The 19,113-nt window shown below is 40.8% G+C and overlaps 1 protein-coding gene across 1 annotated transcript; it reads right to left on the bottom strand.

Moving 5' to 3' along the window:
* Nucleotides 1-1,479: 1,479 nt before the first annotated feature.
* STC1 (stanniocalcin 1) lies at nucleotides 1,480-11,772 on the bottom strand. Its single transcript, XM_054020115.1, has 4 exons — nucleotides 11,362-11,772; nucleotides 8,957-9,099; nucleotides 7,662-7,873; nucleotides 1,480-3,688 (listed from the first exon to the last, which is right to left on the bottom strand). Exons 1-4 carry the CDS (start codon nucleotides 11,477-11,479, stop codon nucleotides 3,418-3,420), a joined length of 744 nt encoding a protein of 247 aa, XP_053876090.1. The 5' UTR covers nucleotides 11,480-11,772; the 3' UTR covers nucleotides 1,480-3,417.
* Nucleotides 11,773-19,113: the final 7,341 nt, after the last annotated feature.

A 19,113-nucleotide genomic window follows, 5' to 3' on the forward strand; every position in this document is an offset into this window, starting at 1 on the left:
CGCCAAACCTATTTGCAAGGGCATCAGAAGTTAACCTGGTTGGTTTTTTTTTTTTTAAACCACCCCACTTTGACTTATTGTTAAAGCATTTGCAAGTCAGCAGTATCTTAGAAAGTTTTGTCTTTCCGAACAGTGAAGGTATAGTGAAAATCAGACACTAGAAAAAGACTAAATTTAACACTTTATTTTGTCTCAGAAGGAATCCACCATAGGCCTCATATTAAGTTATGCATCTTTAATTATAAAAATAAGCAAAGAAAATAACTTGCATCTCTCATTACCATGATATGTTTCAAATAACCTTTATATGAACACATGGAGCTTTAAAAATGTAATTTAACAATAAATAATGACATATACCAGATATGCTCACTGTTTATTCCAGTAATCGGCCAAAAAAAAAAAAAAAACCAAACCAAAACCCCCTAAGTATCATTAAATTATAAATACATAATGCAAATTAATAATGGCACAAACATGTCTAAAGTGCAAACAAATCACAATGAGAATCATGCAAACGCTTCTAGATAAGCCCCTCGACCCCCAAGAAAATCACTTCGCAGTGAGCACAAGACAAAAAAAAAGCATTAGAGATTAAATGTGTGAAACAGTCAGACTCTACACTGAGAATCATTTTTCCCTATAAAAATTGTGTGACTGTATTGCAGTGCTAGTATTACTATAGGCCAAGGGGGGAAAAAGTGAGACATTAGGCATAAACTAAGCAGCTCAAATATTTTTGTGAAATAGGTTCTCTCTACACTGAGTAGTTGTGTGGGGGGAGGAGGTTAGCTATCAGTGTAGATAGGTAAAGCCACTAGATGAGATTTATCCCTGCTTGAAACCACAGTAATAGGGTTGCTTAGGAAAGGACACCCCCCTGACCTCCCCAGGTGAAAAAACTGATAAAAATTGATTGGAAATGTTTTATACTTTTGGGGATCTGATTGAAAAACCACTTTTTTTTTGACAGCCAAAAAGAGTTTCTACTTAATATTCAAAACGTTGGGTATTTAAATAGCCTTAGGAAAAAAAAAAACATGAAAACCTAAGCAGTGTTTATACAAATAGTTGGAAAAAGGCTTGACAACTTTTTCCAACAACAAGACAACGTTTTGAGGGAAAGTGTTCTACCTGCTTCACAAGGGGAGTTTTACTGGTTGAAATAGCTGCTTTGCACTATGTATGTAAAGGGACCACAGCTCCAGAGCAGCTATACTGGTAGCTTTAATTGGAGCAAATCCCCAGTGTAGACACACCACTGTGTAGTGTACTTGATACCCAAACTCTCGAACTTCCTGTTCATGTCTTTTTCCTAATGGTGCATCTCAAAGTACCTCTCACAAAGTGCTGAGCACCTGCACCTGGTAAAATCAAGCCATTGCTACTTGAGCACCCGTAATTCCCACTGGAAAGCATGCAGCACCTTGCAGGATTGGATTCCAGTATACCTGATTGTAATTCAGTCTTAACACTATGTTGCACCTAGCTTGAACGGGACTGCATAATTCAGAGTGTGTGTATATATATAAAGAAAAATTGCTGTCAGCAACGTTTTTTGCTGCTTACAATTTTACGACAGCACTTTTGGGCTACATTTAATGAAGACAGCAATTCTGGAAATGCTGCCACTGCATCTGGTTTTAATATATTAGCAGCAAGTCATTGTTTAAAGGCTTTGTGGTTAAAAAGTTCTATTGCTTTATATTTTGCAAAAAGAGATGTCCCTCCCGTTAGCTTTTTACAGAACTTGATTAGCTTCTTAACTAGCCGAACCAGAGTCAGCCACCCACCAGAAGTAGTTTCTAACTGGGGAGATTTTGGAATGTGCGTGTGGAATCAGCCCTGCTGTTCACATGACACAACACAAGGTTGCTTTTTTTGGCGTACAGAACCCAAGACAGACTACTGTTCAGAAAAGCTGCTCTAGCCTTCAGCTATGAGTGGGGAAAGAAAAATAAAAAAATCAACTTGTAAGCCTCACTTCAGAGCCTCTTTTACAGAAGAGCATAGTAGGAAACGCAGGCTTGCAGGCCGTGCGTTTCAAGTGGCTTGCAACAGGCACAGTGATGCATGTGTTGGGATTTGAGGAGTTTCATTTTTTGGATTGCCGGCTACCTTTAGGCATACCAAACAGGGCTCTATTTTCCATGTCGTGCCTCAGAAGTAACCCTTCCAAAGGCTGCAGAGTTGTTCTGTCAGCTATTTTGACAATTCCCAGATTAGCTTTTTAGTAGTACTTCTGCCTGGGATGCAAGTTAAGTACCATGGTAACCCCTGAAGGTAGCTTGGGCAGTCAGAATCCAGCGGATCAGCGAGTATGAATAACTACGCATCAGTTTTTTGCCAGATCCAATTCTAATACATGATGAAACAATTTCTCTCTCTTTCATTATAAAAAGGCCACAGTGAGGAATGTGTACTTTTGAACATGATAGAGATACTGTTTCCAGGGGAAAAAATAAAGCTAAGGTACAAAACTAAATGTATATGCAATAAAATTATTATATTCTGCTTCTTTTAAGCAGACTCTTCTGGAATTTATGTACAGTACATGACATTTTTAAACTATGTATACCACAGTTAGAGCAAGACCTTTAATACTCTAGTTTTAAGACAGTTTTGTTAAGGATTCTTTTAAAGCTTTTAACAGTTAGAGACAGTACATAAAGATGCTGGGGTTTTTAAACCACTGCAAAGACTGACCAACTTAAAATCGCTTTGCCCACATGGTCTTGCACCTCATGCTGTCATTTTCACAGTGCAACTAGTCTGATTTGCTAGTAGTTTTTGCACTGAGATGCAGGGCAATACTAAACAAACAGTCCTCCATGTTTTGTGAGTGCTAGACCTGATTGTGGTAGATTAACTGGGCAAGGGAGTTTTATGACAGAGGATTAAGACTGTATGTCACCGAGACCAAGAATCCAAACATGACATTCATATTCGTCCATGGCCAGCACAGATTCATAACACAAATTCCATTGATATCTTTAGGATAGATCATTAAAAGCTATCGCCACCTACCAGCCTCATAAGGTTAAAACTATTTGAGTTGGTTTCAAACTGCAAGGGTGTTTGAGCTACAGTTCATTGATAATTTGGTATCTGCTGAAGAACTGACTGTTGTAAAAGCCTAGGTTTATGATTTTCCTTTTTTTTGGTGGGGAAGAGAAGAGAGATGGAGAAGTTTCAAAGGCAGAAAGCTGGGACATTGAACACAGAAGCCTAGTTCCATGCAAATTTGTTTGAGAGGGATAGAAAATATGAACGACTAAATCTAAAACCAGTTTCTAATTGTTGTTAAAATCAGCCTACAGTACATTTGGATGGGTGTATTAACTCTTCTAGAAAAAGAGGCTTCTATATTGGTAGTGCTTAGATCCCCTACACACCCATTCTCTCTCCCCTAAGGAATTATGCACTTTCTGAAGAGGTACGTTTCACATGGGATGGAATAGATCCCTCACCTCGGAGGTTCCTGAAATAGATTTTTAGCTTTTGAGGCTCAATGATACGTCGCCTGTTGAAGTCTGCTCTGGGGTGCGTTTGAGAGCAGTGATCTGTTTGCAGCAGATGGAAGAGGCTGGCCATGTTGGGTCCTATCTTCTCCATCAAACTGTCTTTGATGGTGCTGACAGTCTCTTCATCACATTCCAATAAACTTCTCACGAGCTTGTTGTAATACCTGGGTAAATGAACAAGACAGTTACTGAGATAATAGCACAGGAGAGAGAGTTGATCCCAAGCTAGAGCAAATCAGTTTGAAAGAGACTGCTCCAGAAAAGTTGTGCTGCTGAGAGAGAACTGGAATTGTCAGGGTTGGTTTTTGTGGTGTATTGAGGACTGTGCTGAAATTGTAAGCTATTACTGCAACGGGGTGTGATCCCAGGTCCTGCTCTGTAACAGTTTCACAGCAAATGTGCAAGTTATAATACTAGCATCAACTTACATAGATTGCTCTCTATCCCAGAGACTTAACCCCATATATGCATCTCCATCTTTGATTCATGGAGTTACAGTACATGTGTTTCTGGGACAAAATTCTAGTTTTGGTTAACTAGTCCTAGCCATGCTTCTGTTACGCTTCTGAATGGTAAATACACAAATTTGGGTTCTAATTAGTAAATGATACTCTCAGATTTTTTTGGCAGGTCGGTGTTGGACTAGGAGCAAAGGTATCAAGGTGGTCACATTTATCAGGACTTATTCACTAGTAAAGAACCATTAAAATTGTAAACTGCCTTATTTCATCCCCACAAACAAGCGTAATATCAAGACCATAAGCTCAAAATAGATAGATAATGGACAGAAATAAGTTTTGGAAGATATAGATCCTTATGCGCGCCAGAGTAGAAATTCCCTCTGCAAAAATTATTCCCTGTTTACCTTAGGGGTTTTTTTGCAGCTTCCTCAAAAATCTGGCACTGAGCACTGTTGCACAGGATATTGGACTAGATGGACCATTGGTATGTACACTCAAAGGAATCTGAATTTCTATATGCTTCTTAGGAATCTTCTATGGAGATTTGGACACCAACCCTTTCCCCCCTTCTATATAGCCTTTAGAAAGGGTTGAAGAAAACTAGGTCAATGTAGGTTGAATAGCTTGACAAACGCATGCATTCCTCATGGGATGAATTTTTGGATTTACAACCAGCAGTAACATGCTGAAGATGAGAAAGTTGGTTAATTTAATCAGGCCCTTTTGCCTTCCACAGGGCCTGTGACTGCAGTTTCTACCCTCTATTGTGGAATCTTAGTTTAGCACAAGGCCCTGAGAGTATGCTTTCCTTGCTCTCCTGTTTATGAGAGAGAGCCAGGAATTTGTGCTGATCTGTTTCCCCATCTCTGTTTGAGTCAAGCAGAGAAAGAACAGTGCTCAAAAGAATTCTCCTCCATGGGACTCAGAGAGAGAGAGCTGTGTTGATTTTTCCTATCACTTGTTCAGGTTTGCGCTGTCTGCTTAAGGGGACTTAAGAGTGCAGGGCAATCCTACTGATCTCCTAGAGAACAAATTGGAGGAAGTGTAGCAGTATCAGAAGTCCTGGGGGCTACTAGGAGGATAATGGGGAGCATATTACCACATCTAAGGAGGATGTGGGCAGAATAGAAGGCCACAGGGTAGAGAAGAGGAAAAAGACACAGTGCTCTTTTCACAGATGTTACCTCGGGCTTCTTCCTCAACTGTTATACCTGTAGTGTGAAGTGAAAGGCCTGGGAGTTTGGAGTAAGGTACTAACATTAACTCAGAAGATCCCATTAGGGAGTTCTGAGTGACACTTTCTATGAAGTTTAAAAAGGGGTAGAGGTCATAAGCAAAGTACTATGTTTATAGGTAGAGCTGAGTGGAATTTTTTTTTCCCTTGTGGAGAAAAATGCATATTTGGCAACTTCAAAACATTCTGTAAATTCACCTTGAGGTGACCAAATTGTTTTTTGATGCAAACAAAAATTCTGAAAAAAAGTTTACACATTCTGTTTCAAAGTTTCCTTCAATTTTATTTAAAAAATTGAAAACAAAATCCCACTTAATCTGATTGGCACATTAAAAAGTTTTAAAAAAAAGTCTTCTATAATGATGCAAAGATTTTCAAAAAACTTCATTTTGAGGTTGAACCAAAATAATTTTTTGAGGGGTGAATTTTCAGAGAACCAAAAATATCCATTAGTTGCACAGCTGTAGTTACAGGTGGTTACAAGTACATCAGGAGAGGTTATAGAAAAGCCCTAATGTTAGATAATTTAGAGACTTTTTGGATTCAGACAACTCTGTGGCCATTTATGAACACCTCTATTGATCCTTTACCCTTCATAAAGAATTTACACTTTATATGAAGGTTAAATGTATGAGAGAATGTTGTCCATTTTATTCTGTGCTGCTGCAGATGTATCAGTGCACCACAGAAGCTAGTGATTGGGAACTGCCTAGTAAAACATCTCTTCTTCCTGGGGTCAGGTTTTGCTCAGGTTAGTATCCTTTGCAGAAGAGGTTCTATTGGATGATGATGATGATGATCTTGTGTTTATCATCAAATTAAACTTTCAGATTCTATTCCCTTGCCTATGCCCTATTCCATGCCTTAGCTATCTCTCCAGCACTCAGAGTTACTGGATAGAAATACAATCTGATGTTTTTTAAGAAGATTATTAAATAAATGAATTTTAATTTCAGTAGCTACAGTATGTCCAGAGGCAGAAAGGCCTTCCTCCTTCACAGCTACTGATTTGAGATTAAATCACAGGAAGCTGCATGACCCTTTAACTACTTCCTGTTGGAATTCCGTGCCAACCGGCACATTCTTATTTTGTGTCTATGTTGGGACTTGGGCTGGGAAAGCAGGATGCTTTAGGAGAACTTAGTGTAAACTATTAGCTGGGAAATCCTGCTTCTTTTGTTACTCAACATGTTACAATATCCTTTTGCTTCACCGCTAGTCCAAGGCTGTGTGTGGAATAGTTTCCTTTACCACATATTATCCCAAGACGTGTGTCTTAAGGAACAGTGACCTTGTTCTAGGGTTTGATTCTCCACTTGCTTTGCACCTTGTGGCATGACTTACACCTGTTCTACCATTTCAGAGTGCTAGTGTGTTTACACACGCGCACACACACACACTCTCAGTGTAAGTGTCCACACAAGGTGTAGAGAGAGTGTCAAGTCACCTGAACTCTTCATGCGTGCAAGTTAAACATTTATACCCAAGGGATTATAAAATTAAGGGCTTGTCTATGTACGCCTATAGCAGTATAGTTACGTGGTGCAACACCCCCACCCTGGGGCAGATGCAGTTATACAGGTGTTTTATAGCATTCCCTTTCCTACATAGGAGTAAGAGTTATCCTTAGCACCCTTACATTGGGAGTAACTGTATCCACACTAGGGATTGTACTAGTACAATCCTGCCCTCCTTCTCCTTCCTCCCCCCCCCCCCCCCAAGTCAAAATAATTATAACATTGCAAAAACTGAAGAGACCTCTGACTGCAATGTAGACGTGGTGATTACAGCATGGCCAGACATACCCACACTAGCTTTACCCTGCCTTGTTCTAGAGATGACAGTAACCTTCTATTTTATCAGGAGGCTGGGAGTAGGGAATGCTCAGAATCCCATAACCTAATGGGTCATGACAACAAAGTCATGGAAGAGCCCTTTAGCTGGTGCACCCTTTAAAGCATTCTCAGTTATTTATATTAAACACAGAATGAGACTGTTTACTGAAGAGAGGCGGAGTTGCCTTGAGAGGAAATTAAGCTGCAATATTCACTAAGATGTTCAGCATAAGAATTAAAGGGACACTCGCAACATTTTCAGACACGTAGTTATCTACCATCCATCGCTATAAGTAACACGTCTGCTAAGTATAACACAGTTAACCAAAGAATTCTGAGCTTTAAGTTTACTTTGTGCCTTTCAGAGCTCTTTGTCTAGCTAGTTTTACTGTTTCCCACCTGATGTACAGAATTTATAAACATGAGCAGGGGGTCAGAAAAAAAAATCTGATTCAGAGTATTTTAAAACACCAGGAAGTACTATTTAAAGTGAGCTGTATCTGGAACATGTAAAAATTAAAAAAAATAGACTCAGGTTGAGAATATCCCTTTAAATGTGCTTCATTTTGTGTTCTTGTATGTTTCACATAAGGAAACATCCACATACCTGTTTGAGAAGTGATTTGGAAATTGGACAACTTCAGTGATTGCTTCAGGATTACGCTTTGCAATGCTACACATGTCCAGTTTGCTGTAACATTCCTCCTGCACCTCCGAGATCATTCTTTGGAAAGTGGAACACCTCCGAATGGCAAGGAAAACCTTGGACGTAACTCCGTTTGCAATGCATTTCAGGCTCTCTTTCACAAAGGCTTTTCCCTGCAAATTTAGAAGCAGCATTATCTGAATGTGCAACTGCATAAGTCATTCATAAAATGTTAACACATAGCAGCAATTAGCAAAAGCAGGGTATTTATCCTTGCTGTGATTTAAGTGTTGTGTCAAAAGCTTACTCAGCAATAAAGAAACCCATTTATGGTCAAGGCATTTTGTTCCATGGGCTTGTATTCCTAATTATTGATTAATGTCCAGGGGTCCCCCCCAGGATTAAGGCCCCAATTGTACTGGGCAATGTACAAACACAATACTTACTCCCTGTTCCAAAGAGTTTCCCAGTCTAAGCAACAGCATCAAAATGGTCTAAGATGCTAATGGCACAGCTGTGTGATAGCAATGTTGCATATATATGGGCCAATCCTGTAAGGTGCTGAGTGCCCCAACCTTTAAGCAGGCTTTGAGGCTCACATCCTGATGTGGGGTGTTTCAGTTTACAGCACCCTGAGATCTTCCAAATAGTGTCACCCTCCCCTATTGGAAGAGATGGTTATGCCCACTTTATAGATGATAGTAAACGTCCCTAGCAGAGCCAAGACTACGATCCTTTACTTATGCCCTTTCTCTAGCTATTCCACGTGAAAAGAAGAAAAAAAATCTGCAGCTCCAGAGAGTCAGGCTGAACTGGTTTTGCATTCCCAGGGCTGAAGACTTCCAATTCAAATCACACATCCGTGCCAGGTTACACAGTCAGAAGAGTGACTTTGTTAGAAGAACGTTTATATTTCCTCCTGAAGAGGAAATTTAGCTCTCTGCCCCATAAGACGGCCTCTGCCAAGTCCTCACACACAGCACACACTATGTGGAAAATGTACTGTAGAAAATCTCCCGGAAGAATAGATTTGTGGCCAAAAAAGCAAAGTCCTGGTTCCCACAAGCGCATCTAAGTAGTAGCAAGGCCCATTAGGAACTATGGGTGGCCTGTACAGAGCCCATTGCAGGATCAGACCTATTAAAATCTCCATTTCAAGCATTTGAGTGCCATGGAGATTAAGCAAGCACTTTGCTGAATCAGGGTGTAAAGCTGGCCTGAATAAAGAGGAAAAAGAGGTTAGCCTTGTACTGTACCTGAGTGTCAAATTTAGCAGCGCTGTAGAGGAAGGACTTGCAGATGTCGTACATTCCATCCGTGTCACACGTAGAGTTCTCCAGGCAGGCAAACGCACCGCAACCCACCTGGAGGGCACTATTTAAACAGCGAACCACTTCAGCTGGAAGACAGGCATAGGACATTACACAATGCTTCCCACTTCCATAGCCCCTTCATCTGAGGGCACAAAGCATGTTACCAATGATTAAGTTGCAGAAGACTCTTGTAGACATAGTCCTGTGTCACAGGATTTTTTTTTGGGGGGGGGGGGCGGGGAAGGAAGGGAGTAAAAACAAGAGGTACATATCAGGCATGTATTAACTGAAGTCATGCAATAAGCCACCAGCAAAACTTGGAATAGAACACAGATCTTCTGACAGTCGCGTGTCCTGGACTCCTACAAAATAAGTGAAACTGACCAGTAGGAAACATTTTTAATATTGACCTGAGCCATTACTTATCCCATTTTTTGAGTTTACTCAACCTTTAAATAAAAAAGGTGTAGAGCCCACTTAATGTAAAGTTAGTCCATCTGAGGCAGAGATGAAGGAGAAACACTAGTGGAGATTATGCATGTTTGGGATACTGCTAAAAGCCCTGGAGCTCCAATAGTTTATTAGTCTGAAAGGCAGTCATGATGAATTGACAATATCTAGATCACATATAATGGCTGAAAGAGAAAAATGGAATCAATAGTGAATAGGGACACTAGCCAAAATAAATAAAATGTGATAACTTCATTTTCATTCTTGTGGCTATTTTGAAGGGAGAAAAGCTTTGACTAGTGTTGAGTACTTTATCATGCTAGGAAGGAGAATGTTTTAGTCCATATATTAGTCCAACTGCAGCATAGATAGTCCCTGGTTACTTGCTACATATTAATATGGTACCCAGCTCTTCATAAGCAGAGCACAGCTCTGATAAAGGTTTTCATGAAGATAGAATCAACATTTGATCCAGAGAGTTAAACTAATGATCAATGTGTAATTAAAATAATTCATACATAGGCCCCAATGTGTGTAAACGGCAGAACATAAAACATTTCTCTGTATTAAAAAATGATATTGGGTGTATTGAAACTATGAGCCAACTGTATTACCACCCTAAAGTTAACAGGTAATCTTTTCTAGCAAGCTGAATGTCTGTCCAATTATGTCCCTGTGCAGGGCATATTCATTACTTTTTGTCAGATCTTGTTACTGACATTCTTCAGGGAAGAGAGTGAACCTGGAGTCTCAAATCAAGATATTAGATGTCTGTGACAGGAGGATATAATGCAGAGTGGTAGAGGAAAACCTGTACCAAAAACTAGCTCCTAGTCGAAAGAGGGGTCTGTTACAACTGCTATCTTTCGAGGGAAAAAGAAATGCAGCCCCTGTGCTCCACTACCACTTACACACCTGGAGAGAAAGATGTGATATTATCCTATTCCTAATTCACCCCTAGCCATCTCAAGTTGTTTTTATAATTATATGTTTTGATAGGTTTCGATTATAACCTTGCTTTCAGCAGGTTTAATATGCATTAGCGTTTTATTGTTTTAGGCACAGTGGACTAGAGAGAGATCTTATGTTTCTATAGCAACCAAATACAAAAGGAAATTGAGCAAACACCCTCATATAGTACTGCAAAACCCTGCAGATCTAAAATAAAACAGCTCTTAATGAGCTCCAAATTAGAAGATCCCTCCTCACTGTCTTTACCTTTTTTTAAAGACAGATTTTTATTTTTCCATTGCTTAAGAGAACATAAAATGTACTCAGTTCATCTGGACACCTACAGCACATGAAGTAGAGCCATTCAGTGATGACTTGCTAGTTATTCCTCTCATCTATTGTAATAAAGGCTAGTTAGATAAGTGTGCTTATCATATTGTCATGTTACCATTCTGACCAATATCTATAGGCAATTAAGACTACATGTTAACAGTGGACACGTTTAGCTTATTACATTCTCTGAAGTGGTATTAGAAAAAAAAATCTTGTTCCTCCCACCTTTGAATACACAGATATTTAGCAGAAGGAGCTTTAACTTGCTAATAAGCAAGGAATTTAACATTAAAGTGTATTTATGACAGGGGAAAAAAACATTCAACCTGCATAAAAAAAGTGCATGTAACTCATTTAATATCTGCAATATTTGATTACACACACACACACACACAGAGCAGATTACATGCTGGTTTATAAACCATCTCCTGAAATGAGATTATTTCCTGTAGCTATGCATCACTATTATACAGAATCAGTTTCCTAGGATTTTTGCTTACATAATTTATTGCTAACAGCTACGAAGGGACAGTCTATAGCAAAGCTTAGCAGCAGAGACATTTGCAACAGTTTAAACACATCAGGGCTCTCAGCCCCTCTTTGAGGGGTGTTACCTGAATTCTGTGCTGCAACCCTGGTTTTCCTGGGGCTCACAGAGTCATTCTGTTCGGCTTCATAAGATGCAGCAGCACTGATCACCAGCAGCAGGAGAATAACTGACTTTTGGAGCATTCTCTGACAAGTTTCCGCTAAGTTTTTGAGAGTGTCTCCTCTTTCTTCGGCTTCAGCAAAGATGCGGATCTGGATACACTCACAGAGAAAGGAGTCTGTCAAGGACTTGGTACTGCTGCAGCCTTGCTCCGCTTGTACCCCTAGCTCCTGCTCACTGGGGGACCAAGAGCAAAGCTCAGGGCTTTTATAGCCGGCCTTATCTATCCCCCCTCCAGGATCTGGAGCCAATCAGGAGGTGGTATAGGCAGCCAATGGGATGCTGTGCTCATTCAAGCACCAGAGCACTGGAACTTCACAGGAAGAATATTTTCCAGCCAATTAAAAGGACCTGCCAAACAATAAAAAATAAATAAATAAATAAAAAAATAAAAAAGTTAATCTTCACAGAAGCCAGGGGAAAAAAAAAAAACAAAAAACTTCCTGTGATTAATTTTGCTCAAGGAAATTGCATGACAACCCTAAATCTTTCCCGAGATCACCTGCTTTTTAAAAAGTAACTTATTAGCTTCTGCAGGAAACCACTGATATTCTAGTCTATCATCTATAAATAAGTGGATCAGCTAATTAAAGCAGAGGCATTTTCATGCATTACACAGAATGAATATTTGCCACAGAGGTTGCATACAGTCAATACTGCCAGTCAGCCATGCACACAAATAACGGCCCCCATCTATGCATACATGGATTATATACACGGTGCATATATCCCCCTCTCCCCAAATATGCAGTACACACAGAGTTCATGCACAATCACATGCAAATATGCACACATCACACAAACAGACCATACATACAGTCCCTAATCCCTCCAACACGCAAATACGTATATTGATACCCACCCGTGCATAACCACAGTACATGCTTCGACCTATGCTCACAACAGCACGTCCTCTCTCCCTCCCCCCCCCAACCCCCTTTCCCATAAACAAACATTTGCTGACTTTGTTTTAATAAGATGGGTATTCCTGCCTGACACTTCATCATCAACTTTTTTTGGATGATAGAACAGGAACAAGCTAGAGAAACAACTGTTGATCGTTTTACTTTTTTTGTTGTGGCTGGTTTTAAACTTGACAAATTTATGACCTGAAGAGGAAAAACATTTTTTAAGCTTGGTTTTTAAAAAGCAAATGATGTTTAAGACACTGGAGGCCTGGTTCTTATTTGCACCAGGGCCCCTTTACAGCACTCTGACAGTGTAAAGGATTTTAAGGGGGCCTAAAAGTAAGCAATGCTGGCCCTAGATCTTGAACCTCAGGGCAGGAGGGTGTGTGGGGAAGAAAGATTTATGGGTTAAAAAAAAAAAAAAATCTAATTTTTGCATTTCAGGAAAAAAATAGAAATAGATACCAAGTATCATTCATCAGAGGGATGGGAACGCTGCTATTCCGTGGATCTCAGAACACCTCACAAACACTAATAGGTTTATCCTTACAATGCTTCTTTGGGGAAGGAAAGTATTGTCTCCATTTTACAAGATGTAGAACTGTAGCAACAGAGAGATTAGGAGTTTGCCAGCATGAAAAGATTGCACCCGTTTACTTGAAAATTGGGTTAAAAGCTGATTTAGTTAACACAGCCCAAAAGCCCATAAAGACACTCTAATTTTGCTTAGCAGTGACTTACTTTGGTTTAAATTTAATTCAGTAAGAAACAAAATAGAAGTAAACCCTTCATGAAACAGAAATAAAAGTGGGTTTTGTACCAATGTAACTAAATCAGTTTTAAAAACACCTCTTTCATTAAACCATTAAGTTTGTGTGTAGAAAGGGACTGAGTTGACTAGTCCATGGTAATACATGGAGTCTGTGGCAGACCAGAAAATAGGCTGCAGATGTCCTGAATCCCAGTCCAGTGCCATGATCTCAACCCTTCCTCTCATACCAAGGATAGGGAATGACGCAGCAGTGAAGAAGATGAGGCCGTTATGGTTCTGCAAGTGTCTCTTCAAAGTCATATTGCTGCATCCCACTGAGTTTAATGGAGCCTCTCCATAGAGAGGTACAGGAGACATCGACACCACAAATTAAGATGTAGTTATTGCATGGTAGACATAGCCACAGTAGCTTTAATTTAGCTAGCACAGATAACAATGGCAGGACCCAACTCAGGCTACTAACCTGAATGTGGACTCAGAGTTCCCAGTGGGGTCAAACTGGGGGAACTAAGCCTGTGCCATCCTGTGTTTGGCTAATGCAGGTAACAATAGCAGTGGACTAAAGTTAGCATGGGTACGTCTAACTACGCTACAATTACACTTTAATTTGCAGTGTCAATGTACCCACAGAGGCAGCTGAAAGCTAGGGACCTTGCAGCAAAATCCTGTTCTCATTGGTATACTTGCGATCAGCTTCAATTGGAATAGGATCAGGCCCTGGGCTGTACTCCTGCCTTGGGGGGTTAGCATTACAGCCGTACCAGATGTTCAGAAAACATTCAGAAACGTTGAAACAGAGGGGGTTTGTGTTTCATCTCAGGTTTGTGAAACGGCGCCAATTTCATTAAAACCTGAAAAAACACTGTGGGTTTCTCCACCTAGAAAAAATAGGACCAGTCCAGTTTGTAAGTGAAAATGATCCATGGGGCTTGATTCTGATCAAATCAAAGGGAACATTGGCATTTACTTCAAAGGGAGCTGAATCACCACTCTATCTAGTTCCTATTTGATGGGCGAATTTTCCTAAACGTTGAATTTCAAATTCCAAATCTTAATTTTTGTCTCCCCCCTACAACTAAGATCAGTTTTCATGCCAAGTTTTGAATGCTTCAATTTACTGCAAGAAGTTTGCAAAACCAAAACCAACCTCCCCCTCTTCCCTACGCGCGCTCAGAAATATTTAGAGCCCTTTCTATGGATGACTATGGGAAATGATAAACTGGTCAGATTGGTAAGATTCTGTAAATTTTTAAAGAATGAATTATTACTTCCGTTATAGTTACTAGAAGTCTGATCCATTGACTTCAATGGGCTTTGGAGAAGACTATGTGCAGTGATACTGGCAGGTATTAACAGCGACACTAGTCAGATATTTCTGAAGGAAGCATGGTAATAGCCAGCTATTACAACAAATATTTACAAAAGGTGATTGAAAGGAGGCGGCTGGCTATTGTAATAGGAATAGACGTAGTTACAATTTAATCTCTCTGGCTATCATGGGGCATTTGATCAACTCACATGCAAACGTTAAGAGCTCAGAACATTTTACAAACATTTAATTAAACCTCAAGAGAGACAGATATTATCACCCCGGTTTTAAAGATGGGGAAACTGAGGCAAGGAGAGATTAAGTGAGTTCCTTGAGGCCACACAATGAGCCAGTGTCAAATTTGAGACTAGTCTTGGGGAGTTATGTGCAAGATGCTCCTTTGGAGGTATCATTCAGGAATACTCCCTAGTTCGCTGAGAGACGTATCAGATAGTAAATGGCCACCATGCATATTATACCAACACATGATGAAAACCCCCTCCTGTCCTTTCTCCTGAAATCAGCATACTACTTATGGCTCTGGAACACAGACATGGCTTATATTTTGTGTAAAAGTTCTAAATAAGAAAAAAAACGACGACATTAGAAATTGTTCGACTAGGACTAGACGAGTGGTCCATCCAGTGCAGTGTCCTGTCTCTGACAAAAGCTGGCTGCAGGGGTTCTGGAGCCATTTTTATAGAGGGGGTACTGGCAACCATTGAACCAAACTGTAAACCCTGTATATAACGGAAACCACTTTAAACCAGGAGGGGTGAAAGCACCCCTAGTTCCAGCACCTATGGCTGGTTGTGGAGGATTCAGGACAAGTGCAACAAACAGGAAGTGGTCTTTGTGGAATAACCTTCCCATAGGGGAAGTTTCTTCTAATTCCCTCATCTTTTGCCCTAAAGCATGAAGATTTATATTCCCCTCACCCCACCATCAAGATCAGACCAAGGGTCCATCTAGTCCAGTAATGGACACTTCAAAGAAAGGCACAAAAAACCCTGCAGTTGGCAAATATGGTACAATCTGCCCATAGGGAAAATTTCTTCCTGACCACCTCAATTAGAAGTTAGTTTACGCCCTGAAGCATGAGGGCTTATATCCTATTCAAAACATTTGTTTTATTTTTTCCAGCTGGGACATAATGCATATAAGAAAAAAAAATCCCAATTAACCTTGCATGCATCAGCCCTTCATACCATCTCCAACAATAGATCTTGTTAAACTGACTAACATTTGCTATTAGATAGTCATTTGTTCCCAAAGATCATGCTGATTGTCAAGTAGAAACCTGGAGGAAAGGAAAAAAGCAGAGGCAGGAAATCTAGGGGGATAAATGAACAATCAACTCCCTTTTTCCTCAGATGCTTTTGTGTTGGATGAGTGGAAGCTGCTCTCTTTTCTCTTCCATTGTGTAATAAGATCCTGGTCCACCTTCCCCCGCCCACCTCCCCAAGAACACCAGCTCCCTCCATCAGCTCCACTGCGGACGGACGTGAGCAACTGCATCGCCTCAAGAGTTAGCAACGCTCCGCTGATTTGTTCCCCACATAATCCTCGCACGTCAGCGTCTTTCAAACAAATGGAACTTCTTAAAAAGACCTTCAGGAGCTGTGACACTTTCGCCTCCCTCCCCCCCTTCACCCTTTCCTTAAACTCTGCCGTTTGACACAACTTGAAAGAGCCACACAGCTCATTCAACAAGCTGGAACTGCAAAGGGGATGGTTGTAAACCAGGCACAATGAATGGCTTTGCCTGTAAGGGATAGACTTACATAGAAGCAGGAGATTAGGGGCCAATTCCTGCCAGGTGCAGAGCCCTCTCCACTCCACTGAGCCCTAAGGATGTTCAGAACCTTGTACGAGGGGCTTAGGACTTTGCAGGATCAGGCCCTGAGTTTGCACTGTCCAAAAGCCTTGATACACAGCTAAGAAACCAGATATTCGGCCATATCCTGAGCTGGCGTAACTCAGCATAGCTCGATTGTCTGCAATGGAATGACATCAATTTATGCCAGCTGTGGTGCCTGCCTGTTATTTTTATGTACTTTGGGGGCCAGATGCTAGACCTGATTCGCCACTCTCCGTGGTGTAAGTCAGGAGTAGCTCCTCTGAAGTCAATGCAGTGACATACTGGTGTAAAATTGTACTATAGAGAGAAGAAAATCAGGCCCTTTTAATTCTGTGTAACAGGCATTGACATTTGGCCTAAAGAATATGAAAGTGGCTATAGAAATCATTTCAATTTCCAGTGAGGTTTTCGGAACCTTACCATAGCTTCTAGAGTCTGGATTTTGGCCCCTAAAACTGGTAACAAAAACCAAAATATTGATTATACAAAACAATCCCAAAGAAAAAGCAGAGATTGGATTAATGGTTAACTGCAAAACCCAATGCAATTTTACATATGGAGCAGCTATGTCACCATCATTAGATATTTGGTTCAGACACAGCTGTTTTATGTCTAACACAAGGTAGCACTGTTATATGGGGAGCATGTACTAATTACACACAAACACAAACAAATTAAACCATCGGAAAGAGAGATCTCCTTATGTTCCTTTTCCTTGTGATTCATTGATTTTACACTGTTTGGAAATAAAAAAAAAATATGTGTCTACTTTAGAATATTTCTGTTGGGCTTGATTTGTTTCTGATAAATACAACACACTGTTAGGCACGACCACTCAAAATAACCCTATATTACTTTTAATCCTATGTTGTAAATCCCAATGACATCTTTTAACAGGCTTTTGATTAAGACCAAATGTATTTCACATACTGGAGGCTGCCTAAAAGCCATCAGACGTTTACATCTTTCACGACTCGATCTTGCAAGGCGGCGCTCCGGCTTGATCCAGTCAATGGGAATACTCATGTGCTTAAGTGCTCTGCTGTATCAGGACCAGACTGCTGTCAGCACCAAGCCCTCACACATGACTAGCTTGGACTGGATTGGAACTGGGAACATAGGACCAGGTATTGATATCCTTACGCACAGTAAGCGGCATCTTTCTCCATGAGTAGAACTGTTAATTTCAATGGGCCCATTCAGGGAGTCAGATATTACTCAACACGAATAAGGGCAGAAGAATCTGTTCCATAGAAGAGAAAAAGCTTTCTGTCTGATTAGCAATTCCATGCAGTGGCATCTGCAGCCATATGCACAGTGTGTACTATTGGCAGGGGCAGAGCTAGTCAACAGTGGTTACAGCTGCTCCTGGGTATGCTCAGGGATAGGGAGTGACACTGCACCTTGGTGGCCAGCCTGGAAGACGCAGGCTGAGTGTGATGTGGACTCAGTGGGCAAGGCACAGGGGTCACTGGCTGCAGCAGGGATGGGTCCACAGGGATTGCCAGTGACATCTGGGATCTCCCCCCTGTGCTGGACTCGGTGACTGCTGTGCTTGGGAACTGCTCCATTCTCGGTGGGTGACTCAATTTTGTTTCCTTGCTCGAGGCTGGAGTTTTGTTGGAGAAGGAACTTTGGGTCAGAAGCCCTGATGGCCCCATGCTCTGTGCGTACCATGTGAAAATTTTCTGGGGGTGCCCCTGCTTCTATGAGCAAGCCCATCCCATTTGACAGGGAATAATATCTCAGCAGTGGATGAAGAACAGGTCAGATTTTGCCCATAGTGACACAGCTGTAAATCAGGCGTAACGGACTATAATGGAGTTACTTCGGATTTACACCATTGTGAACGGGGTAGAATATGAATGAGGTAGGGAGATTTGGTTAGAAAAATTAGGAAGTTTTGAAATTTTGACATAAAATGGGTGAGAGGGCAGGGGAGCTTTTAAAATGTTCAGACATTTTTTCCCCCCTTTATTTTTCCAACCAACTCTAGATATTCACTGACGGGCCTGAACCAAAGTCCACTGAAATCAATCGCTCTGATTGAGGTCAATAGAAATTCCCCTTTACTTCAAAAGGCTTTGGATCAGGCCCTTGATCAATGGTTATTCTACTTATGAATATGCAGCAGTTTGCCTTGTTCCAGGCCAGCAAAATCTCACTTGGCTTGTAACAAACATTCTGTTTTTCTAAGTCTCAGTGGCTGATGATACCGACCAATCTTTTAAAACAAAAATTATTTAGATAACTGCCTTAATCAGACGGGGAAATCTGACTAAAGCATAAAATTAAACACTTCAGAGCAAAGATATTAGCACATTAATATGGAGATTTTTTTTCTCCCCTCCAACCCCGACTCCTCTGAATTCTTTAGCCCTGGATGTGCAATTTGCATTGGAAAGTGTAGGAGTCACATAGCATTAACAGCTGTGAAATTGGTGTCATTCTTAAAGGTTAAAATAAACCCAGCTATTTCCCCAAGCTGCCAAACATTTCTTCACAAGATCTATGGACGGGGGGCCCCCATGAATCATAAATCTGCTTTATTCACTGCAGAGATGACCCTGCAAAGAGCTGGTCTACCTTCAACTCCAGTTTATTGGGAGACAAGGGCGTTCGCGGCTCAGCACCTCGCAGGAGTAAGGCGAGAAGGACTTAGACCCAGGGGAATGTTTTAGTTTCATGGCAGCTCTTTGAATAGGAAGTCGCGTGACAGCCTCACTGCTCTATGCGTGAGAAAGTCGCTCGAAACCATTCTAGTTACTGGAATGCATTTTGCAAGTTTCATTTTTGATTTTTGCTGT

Source organism: Malaclemys terrapin, chromosome 2 (genome assembly GCF_027887155.1).
Source record: "Malaclemys terrapin pileata isolate rMalTer1 chromosome 2, rMalTer1.hap1, whole genome shotgun sequence".
NCBI lineage: Eukaryota > Metazoa > Chordata > Testudines > Emydidae > Malaclemys > Malaclemys terrapin.

Coding starts and splice junctions, on each gene's coding strand:
- STC1 (XM_054020115.1), bottom strand. CDS start 11,479: ATGCTCCAAAAGTCAGTTATTCTCCTGCTGCTGGTGATCAGTGCTGCT. Junction 9,100..11,361: donor GGTTGCAGCACAGAATTCAG/GTAACACCCCTC, acceptor CCTGTCTTCCAG/CTGAAGTGGTTCGCTGTTTA. Junction 3,689..7,661: donor CCAAATCACTTCTCAAACAG/GTATGTGGATGT, acceptor TCATTTACCCAG/GTATTACAACAAGCTCGTGA.